General features: G+C 43.8%; 1 protein-coding gene across 1 annotated transcript; it reads right to left on the reverse strand.

Annotated features, from left to right (window-relative positions):
• Nucleotides 1-2,131: 2,131 nt before the first annotated feature.
• myh6 (myosin, heavy chain 6, cardiac muscle, alpha) lies at nucleotides 2,132-21,859 on the reverse strand (the record flags this gene model as incomplete). The annotated part of the gene is made up of 13 exons (XM_080744448.1): nucleotides 2,132-2,320; nucleotides 3,535-3,687; nucleotides 4,694-4,788; nucleotides 6,047-6,182; nucleotides 7,117-7,308; nucleotides 7,723-7,827; nucleotides 8,530-12,246; nucleotides 13,357-13,626; nucleotides 13,980-14,214; nucleotides 15,113-15,304; nucleotides 16,487-16,581; nucleotides 17,454-17,714; nucleotides 21,710-21,859. The coding sequence occupies 13 exons, from the start codon at nucleotides 21,857-21,859 to the stop codon at nucleotides 2,132-2,134; spliced, it is 5,790 nt and encodes a 1,929-aa protein (XP_080600574.1).
• Between the last annotated feature and the right edge of the window lie 2,795 nt (nucleotides 21,860-24,654).

A 24,654-nucleotide genomic window follows, 5' to 3' on the forward strand; every position in this document is an offset into this window, starting at 1 on the left:
GAATAAATACATTGGGAATTAAATGTTTACAAAGATAAGTAATCTCACACACACACACACACACACACGCATGCACGCGTACACACTCACAAATACACTATTTATTTGTCTATTTCTGTGAAATAACAGGTCTATTTATTTTCAAATTAACCTGCAACTGCAATTTTATTTCTTTTATTTGTTCATTCATTCATGGTAGCTCCCTTGTCTTTTGTTTTATACAGTTGCAGAGTACATTGTCAACCAGTGTTTACAGTAAATGTTTGCATGTGAAATAAAGGACATTAACAATACAACAAAGACATTACATAGCTGTGCTCAGTGAATTTTATTTTGTACAATAACGTTACATTATTGTGTTACTAACATTACATTGTATGTGTTGTCATTGTCGGGTGACAGGGGTCATCAATATATCCGTACACAGACAGATGTGTTTGTGGCAACGTGTTTTTTTACACACCATTATAATGTTCATATTTTGATCATAAGGGTGTTATTGCTGAATGTCAAGTGGGCAGATTTCCGTCAGGATACTTTGACACTGTATGGCACACACTTGAGTTACAAGATGACTTCATTCAATGAAATTCATTTTTATAACTTCTTTAAAATGGTTTTAAAGGGAGAATTGTTCACCCAAATATTCATTACTATCAATTACACACCCAAACTAGTGAAAATATTGGTAGCGTGTCGCAGTTACTACATATCATCTTTTTGACACACGACTCTATCCCTCACCCTAACCCTAACCTCCGTGGAGTGAGTCGCTAACCCTCCGGTCGGTCGTTCGAAAGAACGTGATTTTCCCAAAAGATCTACAAGCAAACAACGCAACGCTTCGCGCCGCAATGTGAGCTTGTAGATCGTCTATTTTCCCTATTTCTTAAACATTTGTTTTCTAATTCATGGAATTTTCAATATATGCATGAAATTACTTTGAAACATCATTGAATTTGTTTTTAATTCATGAAAAAAAAGCTTTGTTTGGGAATGTTTTTTGGACATGTTTTGAAATAATGATTAAAAACTAAATGTAGGACCCATACAAATCTGTCCATGACCCAGTGGTCTAGATGAGTGGCATATGCATAGTTTGCATACCCTCTATAATATGATGTCTCCTGCCTGCCGTTCAGCAAATAAATACATTTATTAATTTAAAAGAAAAAATAAAGAAAGAAAACGTAACCACAGATAGCTGATGTGATGATCTTCCATTCACACATGGCTGACGGAGCATCTTGGGGGACCTGGAAAGGAATATTTAAATAATATAAATATTCATATTATTTCACTTTAACCTGGAATCCTAGTTTCCTGAGGCACTATACACCGTCTCTCTACATTGGATTGGTATGTGTTTACCTTGCTTACTGTAAGTAGCCTACTCCCTTATACTGATTTCTGAAGGCAAGTACCCCTTCCCCTGACAACAGCATTTTTCTAAAAATATTGACATCAAAAGTCCAGTTGCTTTCAATTCAATAACAGCCAATGTATTGATGTAATGTGGTTTAAAGAGGTGGTGCCATGATATCTCCCCCCTCTAAAACATGATTATCAGGATTATACTAGGAGGAAGACGTTTTCCAAAAAAGTAGTTAAAATTGGGTTTTTATGTGGCCACAACCCCAGTTCATTAAGTATGCATGGATGTCATGGTGGGTGGTGACCTAGCTGAGTTAGCCACACCCCACAGTGTTGAGTGAATGGCAATTAGGGGAGGAGTTGATTCTGTGATGTCATCATATCTGTGTTTTTTAACTGACACTTTTGACCAGAGGTGGCAGCCTCCAAGAGAAAACAAACAAATACCAAGTGAATAAATAATTGCTCATAAAAACCACACCAGGGGGGCTAATGAGGTACTTTCAACCTCCTAGACACATGAAAAACAGAAAAAGTACAAAACTATGGCACCACCTCTTTAACAATTTAGAGATGAGCAGGTTCACACAAAGTCCCATTTCTATTTTTTTCTCATGTACCCAGGGCAGTAGCCCCACGTACCCCTAGAGGTCCATGTAGCCCCATTTGAGAAACACTGTTCCTTGCCTTCAACACAAAATGAAAGTCTTGTAAATATAAAAGGTCAGTGCATTAACTCACATTTTGAGCCGTGCCTTCACTCATCCAATCCCTTCTTGGTGGGAACTCCATCTCGGGTCTTGGCGCGGAGCTTGTTGACCTGGGACTCTGCGATGTCGGCTCTCTCCTCGGCCTCCTCAAACTCGTGCTGCAGCTTGCGGAACTTGGCCATGTTGGTGTTGGCCGCCTCCTCCGCCTCTTCCGCCGCACGCTTGTACGACTTCACCTTCAGACAGTGGAGGAAAAGTAACTAAGTTAGACAGTGGTTTCCAACCCTTTCTTTTTTTCATATCGAGGGTTCATTTATTATTCTGCATTTGAGCCACGGACCACCATTTGATGATATTTAGCCTCTCACTCAGACACCAAAACTAAATATTATTTTGTTGCTGGATAAGATTTTGTCCACAATTCCATGCTGGTAGCTTGATGTGGTGCCATGGGATGGCACCACATCAATAGCTAACAGCATGGAATTGTGGACATTGCTTCTACATTCTCTAATTGTGTTGACTTATTGTATATTAAGTAGACGTAAGCAGACGTTTAACAATAATTTAACACTTGGGAGCGTAAAATGAAACCAAATGGACCCATAACTCAAGAGTTTAAGATCTATAGGGTTCATTTGGTTACCATCATTTAGCTGGGGACTAAGTACGTTCACTCAGTTACTGAGTAAAGTAAGTGGTCTTTTTCTCTATTACTTATCAATGCTGCCATCCAGAAATACTATGTTAGGGCACAGTCACACCAAAGTATGGCTGGCGGCTGACAAACTCTTTTGGTGCTCAGCTTCTCCCAATAACCAATGACAACCACTTGTCACATCCTTGGGACAGTCCACCCCTTCGACTCACCCGATTGGACAGAGGGGGAAAACAGTGCTTCAAGCATGAACGCAAGGTCTGCGCTCTGCGCTGCACGCTGAAAGCTGTGCAAGACCATATATCCATGCCATTCCCATTGAAATGCATTGGCGGAATCCACTCTCATAGGTAAATGGTGCATTTATATAGCGCTTTTATCCAAAGCTCTTTACAGAGATTGTGCATTACATTCACCCATTCACGCACACATTCATACACCGGTGGCGGACGAAACCATGCAAGGCACCAACCTGCTCACCGGGAGCAATGTGGGGTTCAGAGTCTTGCCCAAGGACCCTTCGACATTAACTCAGGGGGAGCCCGGATTCGAACTGGGAACCCTTCGGGAACCCTTCGTGCTCTAATAACAGTTTCTCTACCCCTGAGCTATGCCGCCCCAGGTAGAAATAATTTCGAAAAAATATATTCTACCATAGATTTTTTTTTTTTTCTGGTGTTCACGTGTCACTTTTATTCTACCTATATGAGATTCTCTGCCAATGCATTTTAATGGGAAAGAAGCGGTTTGCTCCCATTAGCAGATTTCTGCAAAAATATCTCATTTACAGACCTTGATCTGCAGCTTGTCCACCAGGTCCTGCAGGCGGGACATGTTCTTGCGGTCCTCCTCCGTCTGGAAGGTCAGCTCCTTGATGCGCCGCTCGTACTTACGGACGCCCTTGATGGACTCTCCGCCGCGCCGCTGCTCTGCCTCCAGCTCCCCCTTTGATTGATCGAATAGTTTATTAAAGAGGTGGTGCCATGATTTCCCCCCCTATAAAACATGATTATCAGGTATTGTGATTATACTAGGAGGAAGATTTTTTCCAAAAAAGTATACAGAAAGAGTTAGAATTGGGTTTTTATGTGGCCACACCCCCAGTTCATTAAGTATGCATGGATGGCATGGTGGGTGGTGACCCATCTGATATAGCCACACCCCACAGTGTTGGGTGAATGGTAAATAGGGGAGGAGTTGATACTGTGACACACTTAGTATCTGTGTTTTTTAACTGACACTTTTCACCACAAGGTGGCAGCCTCCAAGAGAAAACAAACAAATACTAAGAGAATACACCATTTCTCAAAAAAAACACATAAGGGGGTCTAATGAAGTACTTTCAACCTCCTAGACACATGAAAAACAGAAAAAGTACAAAACTATGGCACCACCTCTTTAAAAGTTTTTATAGGACAAAAAGTACAGGGCTGTGTGCAAAGCCCTTTACAGTTCACCGATACACAGTCCACTAAAACAGTGGTTCCCAAACTTTTTAGCCTGTCAATCAGACGTTCATCCGTTTTGGTGAAAATATTGAAAAAAAAGCTGACCTCCAAGCTCATAATGCGGTGTGCTGCGACACGTTGTGAGCTTGGAGGTGTTTGGAGGTGCTTGATTTCGGTGCTTGATACCTCACTAAACTAAGCATAATAAAGTCACTGGAGAGGTGGCGTAGCGGCATGGATTTCTACACAGAGGGCAATTCTCTCAACATAAGATGCTGCGTTCAAATTCAGGAGAATTTGGACAAGGCAATTCTCTTGAATGCTGCCTTCAGGCATGGCATGGAAAGAGGACATTTGCATGTCTGTCACCATAGTAATAACTGCATTCATGGTCTGGAGAGGGCACTTTTTACAGACAGGTAAAAGGGCAGGGGCTCAAGCCCCCTTTGATGTCTGTGTGTGCACGTGCCTGATACAAAGTACTAAGTACTAATTCATCCAACCTCCAGCTCCTTGATGCGTCCCTCCAGCTTCTGCAGCTGCTTCTTGCCGCCCTTCATGGCGATCTGCTCGGCCTCGTCCAGACGGTGCTGAAGATCTATGGTGGGAAAAAATAAACTCAAATGTTTTACCTAAAAGTATCAATACTGAAATGCAGAAATACTCTGTTGCAAGTCTAAAGTTCACCATTTACTTGAGTAAATGTACAAAAGTATTGGTATCGAAATGTACTTATTTGACCAAAAGTAAAAAAAGTGTTCATTATGTAGAATGTCCCATTTCGCAAGTTTTCAAATGGATAAAGATCCTTTGAAAATAGCAGATCTAGAAGTTCACAATGCGTTGCGAGTATTCAGACTATGTATTTTCAAATGGCCAAAATGTATTGGGCTGAATCACGGTATGTTTTATAATAATAATAATAATATAATAAACATTTAAAAAAGTAATTAGTAACTAGGTTTTCAAATAATTGTAGTTTCTTTTTAATACCTCTAAAAATGACAAATTAAATATTGGCCAAATTGTCAAATATTAGTGGCACATCTTTTTTTAAATAGCTGCTAAGTTAAATTAAAATATGATTGTTCTGAGAGGGTCGCGGCCTGAAAAGGTTGAGAACCACTGGTCTACACCACTGCCGTTCAGGGGTGTCGCACCAAATTCTGGGCCCTGGATACAAGGATTCACTGCGGGCCCCCCATGTGCTTTAACTAAGCTCACAGCGCGGCACCGAGTGCCGCGCTGCGAGCTTGTAGATCTGCTATTTTAGAAAAATCGTGGAAATAGTCTGAATATTTCAAATGTATTTGAAAAAAAAAAACTATGTTTCTATGTCAGTGGTGCTCAAATATTTGCATGTGAAGGACCCCCAAAATGATGTATTTGGCAACGGACCCCCATTTCAAAATATTCAGTTCCAGGGACCCCCCAGAAGCAAAAATGAGTTACAAATGTTCGCTTAAAAAATACATATAGGCCTATTCAAAGATTTGCACACATTTTCACAACTTTTCAAAAATAGCAGATTTACAAGCTTGCAGCGCTGCACTCGGTTCCGCGCTGTGAGATTGTATATCTGCTATTTTTCAATAGCTAAAGTATAAAATAGTTTCAGGCCCCTCTACCATAGCCTGGCGGTGCCAGACTCTATCGCACACTTCACCACTACCGCCAGGGGGTGGTGTTGTGTGGTCTGGTTTATTAACCAGGCCTTTTACCTTGGGCCCTAGTAACTCAGTCCCAACTCAGTCTCTCTCTCACACACACACACACACACACACACACACACACACACACACACACACACACACACACACACACACACACACACACACACACACACATTCATTTACCTTTGATGGTCTGCTCCATGTTCTTCTTCATGCGCTCCAGGTGAGAGCTGGTGTCCTGCTCTTTCTTCAGTTCCTCGGCCATCATGGCGGCGTCCGTGATGGCCTTCTTGGCCTTCTCCTCCGCGTTGCGGTTCTCCTGTAAATATAATGGCCAGAGGTTCTCCATGTTAAAGGACCCCCGAATAGGCTATAGGCTATATATGCACAGTAGCCATTTTGGAGAGAAGTTGGGTCTCTTCTCACTTCCTTCACAGGTGTTACCAATGATACTAATGAAGGCTCTGTTCCATTCTGGTCAAACAAAGTCTGTGTGCTGATACTGTGCATGTTGTTGGCTCACTGGAAACACTCTGCTACACCAGTGGGTCTCAAAGCGTGGCCTCATGGTTCCTTGAGGGTTCCAACTGACCCCTTAAAAGGTCTGTAACTCTTCAGAGTGAACAAATGGTATACACTCAGAATTATGGGGGTCCTTGAGCCACCGTGCTACATGAAATGGTACAGAGCCTTCATTAGTATCATAGGCTAACATGCTTTGCGTATTTAGGCTAACATGCTTTGCGTATAGTCTATTATCCGTGTATGGACATTGATGACCCCCTGGAAAAGAACACAGATTTTGAGCCTCCTGACCTGTACGTATATACTGTAGGAATGGGACGATATGAAAATTTCATATCACGATTATTGCGAGTGACCAAAGAAATCGCCATTTACGATATTATCACGATAATCAAAATATCCCCAACTACCATTAGGCTATACTGATGCGGAAACAAAATAGCAGATGAACAAGCTCACAACGTGTCGCGACGTGTTGTGAGTTTGTAGATCGGCAATTTTTTGGCAAAGAGAGTGAAAAAAAGACCATCAAGTACGTATATAATAAGTATGTTTTACCAATAGAGGGTTTAAAAGGTACCGGATATGCAGCTCGGCAAATAAAAGGTGAATTGATCCCAGTTCATGACGGGGGACGATAAATGTAAATCTCCACAATACGATCATCGGGAGTGTTTTTTTATCGCGATAAACGCTAACATCGCTCATCGTATAACCATCCCTGTTACCTGTATGGCCTCCTCCACCTCTGTCTGCAGGTGCATGAGGTCGGCCTCGTGCTTCTTTTTCTGGTTGATGAGGCTGGTGTTCTGGGAGTGCAGCAGCTGCATGCGCTCCGTGGCGTCCGTCAGCTCCTGCTCCGCCAGCTTCCTGCCGCGCTCCGTCTGCTCCAGTACTGCCCGCAGCTCCTCCAGCTCCGCCTGGTGGACGGAGGGAGGGATGACAGACAGTTGTTTGTATTTGTAGTATGTGAACACAGCTTGTCCGTATGTATGTTCGTATCTCTGTCTATAACGCCTGACACTGTGGTTCTATGGGTTTGCGCCCTGACAGACAGAATCCCTTTTATGCCCATATATGGAATTCTTATCTAACAGGACTACATATGGGAATGCCCATATATGGAGGCCACTTCGGCCACACATACCACACTAACGGCTGGTTCTACAGACAGGGATCTCCATGTATGTGCATAAAAGGGTATGATGTCAGATGTCATAGAATGTCGGGAGCGTGTCACGACTCGTCTTGATTTTATTACGACTGTGAAATTGTTTGAAAGTCAGCAGGTGTAAGGCCAGCCTAAGTTTTAGTTTGACGACAACAACCCTCACCTGGATCAAGTTGTTGCGGCGTTCCAGCAGAGCGACGTTCTCCCTCAGGTCATCACTGCCGTGCGCGGTGTCGTCCAGCTGTAGCTGGGTGTCCTTCAGGAAGGCCTGGAGGCAGAGAGGCACAATTAAATGGCCATCGTCGTATTGGTATAGAGTTTTATTTTGTTTATTTGGCACATATCTGCAAAATCTGCCTAAAAAATGCAATATCGATATCACATCAAAATCAAAGTAATATGTTGTTTTAGTAAATATTTCGTTTAATATGTGAACAACCTTTTGTGAAGACAAAGGCAGCATAATAATCAATGTTTCCTGGGGAAGAACAAGTTACTACATTTAAGTAGCTTCTACTATGGGCAGACGTAATAAGAATACCTAATATTATTATTATTATTTTTAAGAAATCTGGATCTGCACCCAGAATCACAGTTACTGTACAACAGGCTAAACCCTACTGGAGGGAGACTTGTATTGCAATACCAGTAATGATGGATTTGACCATCCAATGAATCAGTAATCGGTTATTGGCCAAAAGTCAATAATAATCAATGTTTTCTGGGGAAGCTTTCAAAGGGGTCAACACGTTTTAAAGTATATACCATGTGCATCAGTAGGCTTAATAAATCACATAATAAGAATACACTGTTTTCTTGTTTTCTATAAGTCTGCATCTGCACACAGTTAATGTATAACAGGTGTAAGGTAAACCCTACGGGAGACTTATATTGCAATACTGGTATCAATGGATTTGACCATGCAATGAATCAGCAATCGGTTATTGATCAAAACATCACACATCCCTACCTGGAGGCTCTTCAGCTGCTTCTGGGCATCGGCTGCCTGGCGGTTGGCTTGGCTCAGCTGGATCTCCATCTCGTTGAGGTCGCCCTCCATCTTCTTCTTGACGCGCAGGGCCTCGTTGCGGCTCCGGGTCTCCGCTTCCAGGGAGGACTGCAGGGAGTCCACCGTCCTCTGGTAGTTCCTCTTGGCCTGCTCCATCTCCTCGTCCCGCTCGGAGAGCTTCCGCTCCATGTCGGCCTTCACCTGGTTGAACTCCAGCTGGGACCGCAGGATCTTGCTCTCCTCGTGCTCCAGGGAGCCCTCGGCCTCCTCCAGGGCAGACTGGAGCTCGCCCTTCTCCTGCTCCAGCTGCTTGCGGAGCTTCTCCAGCTCGTGCGTGCTCTTGCCGCCCTCGCCCAGCTGGTCCGTGAGGTCGGAGATCTCCTCCTGGAGGTTCTTGTTCTCCCTCTTGATGGTCTCCAGCTGGTCGAGGGACTCCTCGTAGGCGTTCTTCAGCTTGAAGAGCTCGGTGCTCAGGGAGCGCGCTTCCTTCTGCGAAGCTTCCAGTTCACACTGGGACTCCTCGTACTTCTGTTTCCACTCTGCCAGGACTTTGTCAAAGGCTCTCTGCTTCTTGTCCAGTGCCGCGGACGCCGCGTTGGATCTCTCCAGGTCCAGCATCAGGTCCTCGATCTCGCTCTGGAGGCGGTGTTTGGTCTTCTCCATGGACGAACACTTTGCGTTCACGGCCTCCACGGCCTCCTCGGCCTCCTGCAGCCTCTGCACCAGCTTCTTCTTCGCCTCTTCGAGCTCCTCGGTCCTCTGGATTCCGTCGGTTTCATACTTGGTCCTCCACGTCGACACGTCAGTGTTAGCCTTGGACAGCGCCCTCTGGAGCTCTGCTTTGGCCTCCTGCTCCTCCTCGAACTGCTCCCTGAGGAGGTCGCAGTCATGGCGGGCGGACTGCACGGCGTGGGCCAGCGCGTTCTTGGCCTTCACCTCTTCCTCCAGCTGCCTGCGCAGATCCTCCAGCTGCTGAGTGTAGGACATCTTCCCCCGGGTGAGCTGTGACACCAGGCACTCCTTCTCCTCCAGCTGGCGCCCCAGCTCCCCGTTCTCGGTGAGTAGCTTGGCCCTCTGGGTGGTGAAGTCGTTGATGCTCCGCTGCGCCTCCTCGTGTTTGGTCTTGTACTCGTTCATGTTGTCCTCCATTGTGCGGCACATCTTTTCCAGGTTGGACTTGGCCTTCACCACACTCTCCATGTTTGAGCACAGGTCATCCAACTCCAGCTTCAGTTCGCTCTTCTCTTTCTCCAGTTTCTGCTTGACGCGCTGGAGGTTGTCGATCTGCTCTCCCAGCTCGGCCACGCTGTCCGCGTGCTTCTTCCTCAGCGAGGCGGTGATGGACTCGTGCTGCAGCGTGGATTCCTCCAGTTCCCTACGCAGCTTCTGGAACTCGGCGTCTCTCTTCTTGTTGAGCTCCACCTGGGCCGTTGTGGCTCCGCCCGCCTCCTCCAGACGCTCGCTGATGTCCTCCAGCTCTCGGGCGATGTCAGACCGCTGCTTCTCTACTTTTGCCCGGGCGGCTCTCTCGGCTTCCAACTCCTCCTCCAGTTCTTCTATTCTTGCCTGGTTTTCTTTCAGCTTCTTCTGAAGCTGAACCCCGGCCAGCTGCTCATCTTCGAGCCTCCCATTCATCTGGGAGCCCTCAAAGTCTTTCTTCTTGAGCTTTTCCTCCAGTTGCTGTTTGTCGTTCTCCAGGTCCATTAGACTTTCCTGGGTGAGTTTCAGGTCTCCCTCAAGCTTGCGCTTTGAGCGCTCCAGCTCCATCCTGGCTTTCTTCTCCTGCTCCAGAGAGCCTTCCAGATCATCCACCTGTTGCTCCAGCTTGGCTTTAGCTTTGGTCAATGTGTTGGCCTTGTCTTCCTCGCTCTGAAGGTCATCGAGTGTCTGCTGATGAGCCTCCTGCAGGGCTTTCTTCTCCTTGGTGAGCTTCAGGATGTTCTCGTCCTGCGAGGCCATCTCCTCCGTCAGATTCTTCACCTTGTTCTCCGTGGCGTGTTTCTCTTTCTCGACCTTGGCCAGTGTCAACTCAAGGTCGTCTATGTCTTTCTTCAACTCTGAGCACTCATCTTCCAGCTTTCGTTTCTTTGCTGTGAGGTCTGCATTGATCTCCTCCTCATCCTCCACTCTTTCTGTCATCTCCTTCAACTTGGCCTCCATTTGTATCTTACTTTTTATGAGTTGCTCACAGCGCTCCTCTGCGTCTGTGAGCGTGTCCTGCTCAGACTGAATTTGGAAAGCCAGGTCGTTCTTCTCTTGGACAATGCTGACCATTTTCTCTTCAAGCTCCTTCCGTCTGGCTTCTGATTTCTCCAGGGCTTCTTTCAGCTTGCCGAACTCATCCTTCATGTTAGCCATTTCTTTCTCTGACTCTGCGCTCTTCAGCAGCGGTTTGATCTTGAAGAACAACTTCATCCAGGGCCAATTCTTGACACCCAGGAATGAACGAAGGTTCCACTGGATAACCATCAGGGCATCTCTGCGCTCCACCATCTTTATAAACACTGCTCTCATGAGTATAGCCCTGGCATTGGCTTGAATCCTTGTGATTATGCGAGAGAGTTGGTCATCTCGCATCTCCTCCAGCGTACCCAGCAGGCCTGCTTTGAAGAAGACCTTGGTGTTGCCAAACCTGTATTGTGTGTGATCAATGTCCAGGGACCCGAGCAGCTTCTCAGAAGCCTTCTTGCAGTCAATGAACTGACCCTCGGGAACTGCAGAGGCATTGAGGATCCTGTATCTCTGTTTGAAGTCGCCATAGATGACCCTGTTGGGGAATCCCTTCCTGCAGATTCTAATGCCCTCCAGCACACCGTTACAGCGCAGCTGGTGCATCACCAGACAGTTGTCCATGATCCCCGGAGTCTTGGTCTCGTTCGGAACGAGACAGCGGACAAAGTGGGGGTGTGTGGTCTTCAGGGTGCTCATCAGCTTGTTCAGGTTCTCCCTGTGAAGAGCCGATACCGTCTGAAAGGCGGATCCTTTCTTCTTGGCCCCCTTTCCGCCTTTCTCGGCGCTCTCGCTCCCCGCAAAGGCTGCGAAGAGATTTGCTAGCATCTTCATGGAGGATTTCTGATAAAGGCCGACGACCGTTTCGTTGAGCGGGTCTTTGTTCTTCACCAGCCAGTTGGTGATGTTGTAGTCAACAGTGCCGGCATAGTGGACCAGGGCGAAATGACCCTCTGACTTTGGCGGCGGCTTCTGGAACATTTTGTTCTTGCCCATGTGATTATCGTACAGCTTGGCTTTGAAGGTCTGGTCACTGGCTTTGGGGAACATGCACTCCTCCTCCAGGATAGACATGATCCCCATCGGCTTCTCTATGAGCTCGATGCAGGCCTGCAGGTCCATGCCGAAGTCGATGAACTCCCAGTCGATCCCCTCTTTCTTGTACTCCTCCTGCTCGAGGACAAACATGTGGTGGTTGAAGAACTGCTGCAGCCTCTCGTTTGTGAAGTTGATGCAGAGCTGCTCAAAGGTGTTGAAGTCAAAGATCTCGAAGCCGGCGATGTCCAGCACTCCTATGAAGTACTGACGATGCTGCTTGGTGTCCAGAGACAGGTTGATCTTGACCACCATCCAGTTGAACATCTTTTCGTACACAGACTTGGCCAGCGCTCCGAGGGAGTAGTAGACTTGATCTACACCCTGGCCTTTGGTGACATACTCGTTCCCTACCTAGAATGAACAGATGTGTTGTTGTTTTTGTTGTTGTTACTTAAGTAAATGTAGCAATACCACAATATAAACATTCTAAAAGTACAAACGTATTAGCATCAAAATATACTTAAAGTTTTGTCAAACTTTTCTGAAAATAGCAGGCGTGAGTTTATAGATCTGTTATTTCTTTTTGCATAAATGAGGCATAATTGTTTTCTAAATCTGCAAATTAACCCCCCTCACACATTAGAATGTCCTTCTAATGCATGAGGGGACCATGATTTTTTCCATTACCTTTTCCATTAATTTTTTATATTTTTCTTTTGTGTTTATTTTATTTGAAAGTGAAGTATCCCTCTAAAGCAGAGGTGGGCAACTTTAATGATGGAGAGGGCCACTATATTTCCACACTCACTCCAGAGGGCCACATTGCATATTGTTACTGAATTGGAATCATGTAATGTAACATTTTTATTTAATTTCAAATGCATTTAGTTATGTTAACTTTATGAACTTAAATACAAATACATTGGACATAAGAAAGACAATGTAACTATACTAGTCGTTCAACTATAGACTGAAGTAATTAAAGCGGGTCATGTTTGCATGTTTTTGGAATTGTAACTGCTGCAATCAATAATATATCAGATATTAACCTGTGGGCCACATTAAGTGAAGGTGGGGGCCCTTTCCCATGTATGCTCTAAACCAGGGGTCATCAACGTTTTCAAGGACCCCTTAGTTGAGAGAGAGATGAAGCGGGGACCCCCACAACCTTTTCATAGATTCCATATAGTTTCATTGTTCGGCAGCACAATCGTCAGTGTATTTTGGATTCATGTAAATTTGTGTTTTCAGATATTTAACCACTTGAACCATCAATATTTAAAAAACTTGACCCTTCACTCTGTACTTAGTCTGCTAAAAGCTACCAAAGCTCTTTGCCGAAAATAGCTGATCTACAAGCATGTAGATCTGCTATTTTTTGGCTAAAGTTCTGGCTAAAGTTCTCCGAATATGGAAAAAGGAGAAAAAGTGTCTATCACACAAAGATTTGGAGGACCCCTTGTAGTAACTCTGAGGACCCCCTAGGGGTCCCTTCAGTAAATGTAAAGACTCGTTCCCTACCTTGACTCTGGGGTGGCAGAGTCCCTTGATGAGGTCGGCCGAGTTCAGGCCCATCAGGTAGGCCGTCTTGTCGGCGGCCTCGGTGCCGTCGGGCTCGGCCTGCTCCTCCCGCTGCTTCTGCTTGAACCTCATGTTGCCGTAGTGCATGATGGCGCCCGTCAGCTTGTAGATGGAGTTCTTCTCCTCCTGCGTGAAGCCCAGCACGTCGAAGGCGCTGTCCGTGGCCATCAGCTCCTCCGAGTCGTTGATGGACGCCACCGTCACCTCCCCCTGCATGGGAGCAAGGACGCAATAACCTGACTCCGCCAGATAGTGGCAGCAGTGCGCATGCCTGCTTGTACCATCTGGAATCGCTTAAAGAGAGTTGATATCCCGTAAAGTCTTTGCTTAAACTGCTAAAACACAATTTAAAAATATATATTCAGTTACTGTTGGTAATGAGAAAAACTAAAACAAAGGTCATTTTGTATTTCATTTGAGTTAGTTTTAGTTAGTTCTGTAAAACACACAATACCATTTCAGTCATTTCAGTCAGTTATTATCATCATCATTATCATTCATTATAGTTTTAATGTTGTTCAGTTAACGCAAAGTTAGTTTTCGTTAACCATCATAAACCTTGCCTGGGAGATGTAGCTGTAGTCGTAGGGGTTGTTGGTGATCAGCAGCATGTCCAGCAGCTCGGGCTTCTGATTGGACAGGATCTGGAAGAAGATGTGGTAGTTCCTCTCAGCCTTCAGCTGGAAGGTGATGCGCGACTTCTCCAGCAGGTACGTCTCCACGTCGGCAGACGACAGCTTGCCGCTCGTGCCGAAGTGGATCCGGATGAACTTGCCGAAGCGGGAGGAGTTGTCGTTCCTGACAATAAGAGTACGAGACCCCAAATTAATTCAGTGGTTCTCAACCTGTGGGTCAGGACCCCTAGGGGGGTCCCCAAATTATGGGGGGGGGGGGGGGGGGGGTTGTTTTGTTCAACAGTGAATAAACCAGCATAAAGTTTAAGTGTATTTTCAAATGTATTCAAATCTTTGGAAATATAGCAGATCTACAAGCTCACATCAAAATTATGTATTTAAAGTACCAAAAGTAGAAGGTACTCATTATGTAAAATGTCCCATTTTATGTTTTCAGATGTATAACAAATCTTTGGAAAATAGCCGATCTACAAGCTCACAATGCGTCGCATCGCGAGCTTGTAGATCAGCTATTTCCAAATGACCAAAATGTAGGGTTGATGTTTTGTAATAATAATAATAATCAAAATCTACAAAGTTACTAGTAGCTAAAGTTTCTAATTAATATTGTAGTGCAGTGGTTCTCAACCTGTGGGTTGAGACCCCCAGGTGGGTTCCCAAATTATTTTGGGGGGGTCCCCAGATGATCAACTTGATGTGAAACATTGTTTTCTCACTCAACAGTGAAGAAACCAACATAAGTTTAAGTGTATAGAGGGTATCTGCACATGTCTAAAGTGACAATTTAAGGACTTTTTAATACATCTAAAATGACAAATTATACATTGGTCAAATTGTCAAATATTAGAGGCTGAAATTGTGAAAATAGCCGATCTACATGCTCACAACGGCGTTGTGAGCATGTAGATCGGCTATTTTCACGATAGAACCATCTTATACAAAATGTAATGCCTCAACTCTTAGTACTCGTCAGGATGGGGGTCCCCAGTTAAAATATGGTTATTTTGGGGGTCGCGGCCTGAAAAGGTTGAGAACCTCTGCTGTAGTGGAGTAAAAAGCACCTGATGGTCTTGGCGTTGCCGAAGGCCTCCAGCGCGGGGTTGGCCTGGATGATTTGATCCTCCAGGGTTCCCTTGCTGGTGTCCTTCTTGGGGCCGACGGCGGCGATGGAGGCAAAGTACTGGATGACCCGCTTGGTGTTGACCGTCTTCCCAGCGCCGGATTCTCCGGTGATGAGAACAGACTGGTTCTCCCTGTCGGCAGTGGTGGAATAATGCATTTAACACATATGGTGCCAACCCCGAGTTTCCCGAGTTTGTATTGGTACCAACGCTGTGCCAACCCCGAGTTTCCCGAATTTGGGCCGTTTTTGAAGAAAAAAAAATGTTTTTTGGACCTCCAGAAATGTGTTAGGCATGATCGCGATCGCGATCGCGAAATTGCATGTATAACGCCCATACCAACCCATTCTTTCAAACATGGCAGCCATGTTTGTTTACATCTGAAGAAAACATAATGGCTGATAAATCATGAATGCCTGAACGGATTTCCAAGCGGATTTTTTTGTTTGAAAGCTGTGAACATTGATTAGGCATGGGCGTGCACGATCCGTGCACTATAAATTACATGGAAGTCTATGGAGACCATGGCATCGTGGACCATTGAAGAGAAAAAATCATGGCTACGAGCAGGTTAATAATAATCAAAATCTACAAAGTAGCCTAACTAGTAACTAAAGTTTTCAAATAATTGTGTTCAGAGTAAAAAGTACAATATTTGCCTCTGAGATGTATTGAAGTAAAACTCAAAATGGCAAACACTCCAGTAAAATACAAATAACTCAAAATTGAACTTAAAGGGATATTCCACTTTCAAAAAAACTTTTGGACACTTTATCATCTAATCAGGCTTTTATGAACACCCTGAACAGTTTTTAATTTACTTAATTCAATATTTAGATATTTGATGTTAATGTTATCTGCCTCCCCAGGCTCAGGGCCTCTCCACCATGATAGATTCATTAAAAACACCCATTATCTTTTCTGGTGACTCATACTACCCTCCTAATATGTGAGCAGGCCGTGTTTTTTCAATGACCTTTTTCATTTATTTGTAATAATTCTTTGGGAAAATGAAAAAAATTAAATACAAAGATTTTTTATTAAAAATAAAAGAAAAATGTTATCGAAAAAAACACGGCCTGCTCACGTTCACCTATTAGGAGGGTAGTATGAGTAACCAGAAAAATAATGGGTGTTTTTAATGAATCTATCATGGTTAAAATGGAGTTTGAAGTTACAATGGGTGTGTATGTGGAGAGGCCCTGAGCCTGGGGAGGCAGACCCATGCAAGGCAGAGTTTTTTTTAAAGTGGAATATCCCTTTAAGTACAGTGAATAAATTAGTGTGCACTCTGAAATGAGTACAGGCCTATACCTGTCAGTCAGCATGTACTGGTAGGCGTTATCGGAGATGGAGAAGATGTGAGGAGGGGCCTCCGTTCTCTTCTTCCCCCGGTACGCAGCCACCACCTCACAATCACAACGAAACACATTGGTCACATCACAGGTATATACAGCAGCCTTCACTTTGTCAGCACATTCAGTTTTAGTCATAGTCCGTTTTTAACCCATTTTCACCCAGTGCCAATTGCCTACGCTGTAATCCTGGGCGCTGCTCTCCCTCTGCCAACCTGGGGAGGGCCCCATACTGAGCTCATGCTTCCTTCAGTGCATGAGGAGTGAGCACCGCTTATCATCAGGTGATAAGAAGCGGCACTCTCCGTGCACTGAAGGAAGCATGAGCTCTGTTCTGGGATCTCCCCAAGGTTGGCGGAGAGAGAGTTGCAGGTATAGCTTAGGCCAGTGGTTCCCAAACCTTTAAGCTCAAGACATAAAAGAGAAATGATATATGTTATAGGGACCCAAACTAGTGAAAATAGCAGATCTACTAGCTCACAACATGTCTCTTTGTGACGGGTTGTGAGCTTGTAGATCAGCTATTTTCACTACTTCTTCAACCTTTGATTTCCTTGGATTTTTCTTTTATTTATTCACGACATAACTTGAAATTGTTGTTAATTCATTTTGAGCTTTTTTGGGAATGTTTTTTTTTTTTTTTTTATGTTTTGAAATAATAACAATTAAAAACAAGATGTAGGAAAACAAAAAGAATAATGGGACCCACAAATGTGTCCCGGATCAGTGTTTGGTTACCAGTAGCTTAGGCAATGGGTGGAAAACTAAAATGTGTCGAAGAAATACAGTAGTGAAATAAAGCCGATCTACAAGCACACAACGCACCGTGAGGCGGTGTGTGCTTGTAGGTCTGCTATGTTCACTATCTGCTAGCTGCTATTTTCACTAAATAAACAAATAAAATAAATAGAACACAATGCGAACACCTCTGCGTCGTAGACGGGCAGCCACTTGTAGGGGTTGACGGTGACGCAGAACAGGCCAGAGTAGGTGTAGATCATCCAGGCGGTGTAGCGCTCCTTGAGGTTGAAGAGCACGGCGGGCTCGTGCAGGAAGGTGAACATGGCCATGTCCTCGATCTTGTCGTACTTGGGCGGGTTCTGGGGGTGCACGTCGTCCTCCTTCACCGTCACCGTGGTGCCGTCGTCCTTGTCCACCGTCACCTTGCCCGCCTCCTTGCTCACGATCTGTTCAATACAGTTCAGTTCAGTTCAGTTCAGTTCAGTTCAATTCAATTCAATTCAATGCCTTTCATTTCATTTCATTTCATTTCATTTCATTTCATTTCAATTCAGTTCAGTTCAGTTCATTTATATTCAATTATACTAAAGTGTCAAGTCACAACAAGTTGTCTCAAGACAATTTATATGCAGAGCAGCTCGAACATGTTGGGGAGGGGGGGAGGGGGGTGCAGCTAATACAAGTAGGAGCAATAATTTAAATAATATATCATAATCATACAGGGTTGTTAGGGTTACTTTTAAAAAGGAATCCCCTACAGTTACAAGTTACTTGGAAAGAAAATGTAGTCAGTAACATAATCTGATTATCACAATTTAAAAAGTAACTACTAGTTACTTTCAGTTACTTTTGGATTACTTTTTAGTAAAACTCTCTTTAATTAAATAAAACAAGTTTTACCATTGATAACTGGACAAGAATATTGAGCGTATGAAATTAGGAAAAGGACAACAGAATTTTACTTAAGCGAAGTGGCAGTACTTTACGCTGATTCGACTTGATTATTTTATTGTTTGGTGTTATAACTTATTTGTAAAATTGATGAGGGCAAGGGGAGAATGTAATCCAGCATGTAACCCCCATCACTCAGATCCGTTAATGTAATCCAGATTACACATTTTAAAATGTATCCTGAGACTTTACAAGTTACCTGTTTTTTGTAATCTGATTACGTAATCCTGTTACATGTAATCCGTTACTTAACAACCCTGTAATCATATATGGGTGGGTGACGTGACGTAACGTTTTCGCTGTCCTCGGTGTCAAACATGTATAAATAAAAAATATATTTGTCAAAAACCTTCTGAATATTGTGCAGGACATTAAGCTTTATGTGAACTTACTCAAGATTAAAACATTTCATTCCTCATTTCTTCAGAATTTTCAACCAAACATGGCAAAACTCATATGGTGTGACTGTCCTGACCTTGTTTCTCAAAGTGGGAACTTGAATAAAACTAAGAAAAAGAATTGCTAAAAATCATTTGAAAATGAATTTAGGCTAAAAAAATGTCTATTTGTGAGCCTATATCTTTTCAAAGTCAAAGCATAATGTTTTCAGTCATTTCTGATCAAAAACATTTTGTCCCCCAAACCAAAATCATTTGGTGTGACACTAGTTTGGACAAATTAAACAGGCAATTATTTGGACACCTATTGGCTAGAGAGGTCCTTCTTCTGTAAGGCTATTCAGCACTCCCAGCACAACTGCAAGACAGGTGTCTGAGGTGAGTTATGATTTTAACATTTTCATGAAATGCCATATTGTTGAAACTTTGACAAACTCACCACTTTGGATGTCTGTTGGTGTGACACCTTTTCATTAAAAAAACCTTAAGTTATTTGAAGTTTTGGTCATATTTCCATGTAGATCTAGGTTGCTTTGTTATAGCTAGCATGCTGTTAGCATGCTAATGTGTACATAGTAGCCTCAAGGTAAACCTAAATGCAGAAAACGTAATATGGTGTGACACTTAATCATAATGGTGTGACATGTCTGCTTGTCACGCCATATGACTTGATTGTCACACCATATGATTTATACTGTATTTAACTACAGATATAACAATAAATAACAAAGTTCCATGTTTCTTTTGTACATTAAAACATTTGTTTTAAACATTTTTACATAAAATGTAATTTAGCTTCATTCAGTGATACTTCAAATTCATCAGACAGAGCAGAAACCCCTTCACAGAAACCTTAACATATTGTTTCAATCTAAACAATATTTTCTCTTTGTCTTAAACTATACATTCCATTTTCTTTTGTCAGCTGGAAAATGACAAGTGCTGAGAGAACGAGAAAGTACAGGGAGAAACTAAACAATGACCTAGTAAGGAGAGAGGAGCCAAAGGGGCGAGACTGCATTTTCTAAGAAGAGCAGGAGGTTGTCTGTGGCATAGCAGAACCGCAACAAGGCAGCCGGTTTGCTACCCTCACCAAATACGACTGGCTGATGTACAATACAGTCTAAATGTATAATCTAATCTGATCTAATACTTTCGTACTTTCACTCACTGGACTGGACAGTGGACAGTGTTAAGGTAGGACCTGAGACAAAACTAGCGAAAATAGCTGATCTACAAGCTCTCAACACGTTTTGCTGCGAGAGCTTGTAGATCAGCTATTTTCGGAGTTGCGCAACCCAACACTCTTTAGCTAGTGGAGATGTGTTGTAATGTCATGATTCCTAATTACATTTGTTCAACACAAAATGCTGTGTTCAAGTTCAGGAGACTTCGGAAAAAAGCAATTTACCTGAATGCTGAGTTCTGTTTCCACTAATTGGTGTTAATAAAATGTTGCCTTGGCTCCAAGTGTGGCTATGCGCCTTATTGTCTCTTTAGGATCCTTCTGCCGTGGGAATCCTTCTGCAGAAGACTTAGGTGTGCGTAGCATTCCTGTGCACATCCTCATCATCCATCTACTACTACAATTCTTTCTTATCCCATGTTAAAGCCCTACAATAATATCCTGTTCAGAAATATTAAGGCCATGTTATCCTGGGTAATTGTTTAATCAATCAGTAAAGTTCAGTACTCACTAATAGGTAGGTTAAAACACAGTTTGCTTTGACACATGAAGATATGATCATACGGTGTGACACTAAATCATTTGGTGTGACATTCCAAATAGTGAAAAATCATACCTTTATTAATGATTAAACCAAAAAAATGTTTATGGATTACATAGAGAATATTATCAGGAAGAGTCACAAATATTTGTGTAATTTTAGAGAAAGTTTTGACAGAATACATTTAAAATATGTTGTAAGATCATGAACTTGGGCCTCACACAGAGTGTCGATTATGAAAAAATATACAGATATAATTCATTTTCAAAAAACTATAGTGGATCACTGGTTAGTTATGATAAAGGACTTTGATAAAGTGAGTAAATTAAGAAAGATGTACTCCATTTTCATTTTATGAACAATTATTTTCATGTCACACCATATGACGATTTTAGGCACAAGTACAACAAACTGCTGAATAAAGTCTGATTCCAATAAAATATCTAAAAACAAAATGTATTTCCATAAGGTTGAGAGTGAGTAGAACAAAAGTAAATAACTTTTATGCCTGCAATTTAAAGTTTTTTTAAAAACACATTTTTTGGGGCGTCACGTCACTGACCCATATATCGGTAACACTATAATACTACCCTATATAATAATGTAATACAGCAACCTGTGTGTTGGGACCACAACATGATTTTATTTGTGTTTCCTTTTCTTTTCTTTTCTTTTCTTGTTTTGTCCCCGGATAACAGTTCATTGACAATTTAAGGAGAAAGAAAGAAAGAAAGAAAGAAAGAAAGAAAGAAAGAAAGAAAGAAAGAAAGAAAGAAAGAAAGAAAGAAAGAAAGAAAGAAAGAAAGAGAGAGAGAGAGAGAGAGAAAGAGAGAGAGAAAGAATCAAGTGAAATCAAATGTAATCAACAAACTTTTTTATTTGTCAAATAATATAACTAAGAGGCCAAAAGAATTACAAATGTACGATACAATATTTATCTGTGGAACCGAGTCAAAAATATATTACAATAATGTTAGATAGTATAATCATATAGTACAGTGGTTTTCAACCAGTGGTCCAGACGGTCCCCAGCTAAAGGATGGATAGTTGGTTACCAAATGGACCCTTATAGATCTTTAACCTTTGTAAAAAGTGTAAAATAAAACCAAATGGGTCCATCTGCATTACCTTTTCTTTTATATATATTTATATATTATATATAATTATATATTTATATATAGTAGTATATTTTAATCATATTTTAACTGGGGACCCCCTATAAGAGTTGAGGCATGACATTTTGTATATCACGGTTCCTATTGTGAAAATAGCCGATCTACATGCTCACAACGCCTCGCAACGTGGAAAAAGGGTTGAAATCCACTGGTATTATTGGTGTAAGAATAAGAATAAGAATATCCCAACCTTCCCCTTCCTGTACTCCACGGTGGGGTCGACGACGAAGCATTCCACCTTGATGTCGAAGGCTCTGGTCTGCGTTTCCATGCGCTCCTTGTCCGACTTGCGCAGGAAGGGCGCCGCCTTCCCGAACTCGGCCATCAACGCGTCGCCCATGCTGCTGCTGCCTGCGCGGAGGGAGGTGCACGGACTGGAGAGCTATCGGCTGGGAGCAGAGACATGCAGAGAATGTCAAAGTAAAAAGTATTAACACTGCAATATAGAAATGCTCTTTTAGAGCAGTGTTTCTCAACCAGGGGGGTCCCCAAATGATGGCAAAAAGCGAGCCCTGTGGAGGATCAAAAACCCCTCTAGCTCCCCTCCCCTCCCCCCCTCTTCTGCACAGCACTGTCTCCCTTCCATTGTCTTAGGGAATGTTAGATCAGTTCAGGATAGTGATAAAGCGGACGAACTAGTAACTCTCATGTTATCTCAGAGTGAATACAAAGATGCCAACATTATCTGTCTTACAGAATCATGGCTGAACAGTTCATGTCCAGATAATTCTATCTCTGTAGATGGTTTTTGTATGATAAGAGCAGATCGAGAGATAGTGAAAAATAATGGCAAAATGAAAAGAGCAGGAGGTTTACTTGTTTATTTTAGCAAGTCTTGGTGCAGGGAAGAACACGCCACAGTGAAAAAAGTGATTTGTAACCCAGACATCGAACTACTGGGGGTCGTTTTGAGACCAATTTATCTACCACGGGAATTCTCGTGCGTTGTCCTGCTGACCGTGTACTGTCCACCTTGTGGCAATGCAGCGGTAGCTCGGGACACTATTTTTTCAACTGTGGCCAGTTTTTCAAACGCACTACCCTAGCTCCCTTATTCTGCTGAACGGGGACTTTAACCAGGTGAATGTTGCTAGGGGCCTGTCTGATTTCTCCCAGTTTGTCACTTGCAAAACAAGAGGTGAGAACACTCTTGATCTCCTGTATGCTAATGTTAGAAACGCATACAGTTGCGTCTCCCTACCCCCTGTGTGTGGCTCTGATCACTTCATGGTGAAACTGGATCCCTCGTACCTTCCTGTTGTGAAGAGAGTGCTTCCATTCATCAGGGAGGTTCAGTGTTGGGCTGGGGAGGTGGAGGAGAGACTCAGATTTGATTTTGAAATGACAGACTGGGAATCTTTTTTCAGTGAACATGGGGATGATGTAGATAGCCTATGTCAGGTTATCACTGACTATATCCTATTCTGCGAGAAGGTGTGTGTTCCTACCAAGAAGGTTCGCTGCTTCTCTAACAACAAGCCGTGGATGACAAAAGAAATCATTCACCTCCTTAAGAGGAAAAGAGATCTGTTTCATGCAGGGGACTGGGAGGGCTTGAGGGTGGTGGTGGAGGAGCTTAAAACAGTCAAGGCTCAGGCAAAAGGGAGCTACAAAGCTAAGCTGGAGAACTCTCTGAGGGAGAACAATACGAGACAAGTGTGGGGTGGTTTCAGGAAGATCACAGGGTATGGCTCTGCCAACTCTACTGTGCCAGGCACGGAGGAGCTGGCAAACGAGATGAACCGTTTTTTCAATCGGTTTGACGGAGCTCCTGTTCATGTTCAACAAACAGCGGCTGGGCCAAACGGTGACCTCGGTTGCCGCCCTCTTTCTTCCCCTGCACCATCTCCCCCTCCCCCCCCCCCACCCACCCTGATTCTCACCAACGAGCAAGTGAGGCGTCAACTCGGAAAAGTCAACACCAGGAAAGCGGCGGGACCTGACAACATCAGCTCTAAGGTGCTTAAGGCTTGCGCGGAGCAGCTCGCTGTCCCCCTTACGCATCTTTTCAACCTCTCCCTGAAGACGGGGAAGGTACCACAGCTGTGGAAGACCTCCTGCATTGTCCCGGTGCCTAAGAAGACCCGCCCCTCGGTCCTCAATGATTACAGACCTGACATCACAGGTCATGAAGGTCTTTGAACGGCTGGTTCTGAACCTCCTGAGACCGGCGGTCAGTGATCACCTGGACCCCCTTCAGTTTGCCTACCAGGCTGATATTGGGGTTGACGACGCCATCACCTTCATGCTCCATAAGGCTCTCACCCATCTGGAAGATCTGGGCAGCACAGTCAGAATTATGTTTTTTGACTTCTCCAGTGCTTTCAACACTATCCAACCGTCTCTGCTTGCGGAGAAGCTTACGCTGATGGGAGTGGACAAGGGCTTTGTGGCATGGATCACAGACTACCTTTCAGAAAGGCCACAGTCTGTGAGACTGCAGAGCTGTCGGTCTGATGTGCTGGTGAGCAACACGGGGGCCCCGCAAGGAACTGTGCTCTCACCCTTCCTGTTCACTCTCTATACATCGGACTTCCTCTTCAATTCCAAGACCTGTCATCTGCAGAAGTTCTCAGATGATACCGTGGTGGTCAGCAAGATCTCGGGTGACAACACGGCTGAGCACGATGGTGTGGTTAGGGACTTTGTGCAATGGAGCGAGGCTAACCATCTCAGGCTCAACGCAAGCAAGACCAAGGAGATGGTGGTGGACTTCCGCACCTCCAAGAGAGTCCCCCCGGTGCCAAGCACCATTAACGGTGAGGTGGTTGAGCTTGTGGATAACTACAAATTCCTCGGAGTACACCTGAATAGTTCACTGGACTGGTCGGACAATGCACAGGCGATTCACAGCAAGGGGAAAAGCAGGCTGTTCCTCCTGAGAAGACTGAGATCGTTTGGGGTGTGCAATAGGATGCTACAGATGTTCTATCAGTCTGTCATGGCAAGTGTCCTCTTTTTTGGTATAACATGTTGGGGTGGCAACAACAGAGCAGGTGACACGTTTAACCTAAACAGACTGGTGAAGAAAGCAGGCTCTGTCGTCGGGTCCTCTCTGCAGGGGGTGGAGGAAGTAACCAGTGTGCGCACAGCGAGGAAGCTGGATTCCATCTTGGAGAACTCCTCTCACCCCCT

The sequence above is a fragment of the Nannobrachium achirus genome, assembly GCF_963921795.1.
Source record: "Nannobrachium achirus genome assembly, chromosome: 16".
NCBI classification, from domain to species: Eukaryota; Metazoa; Chordata; class Actinopteri; order Myctophiformes; family Myctophidae; genus Nannobrachium; species Nannobrachium achirus.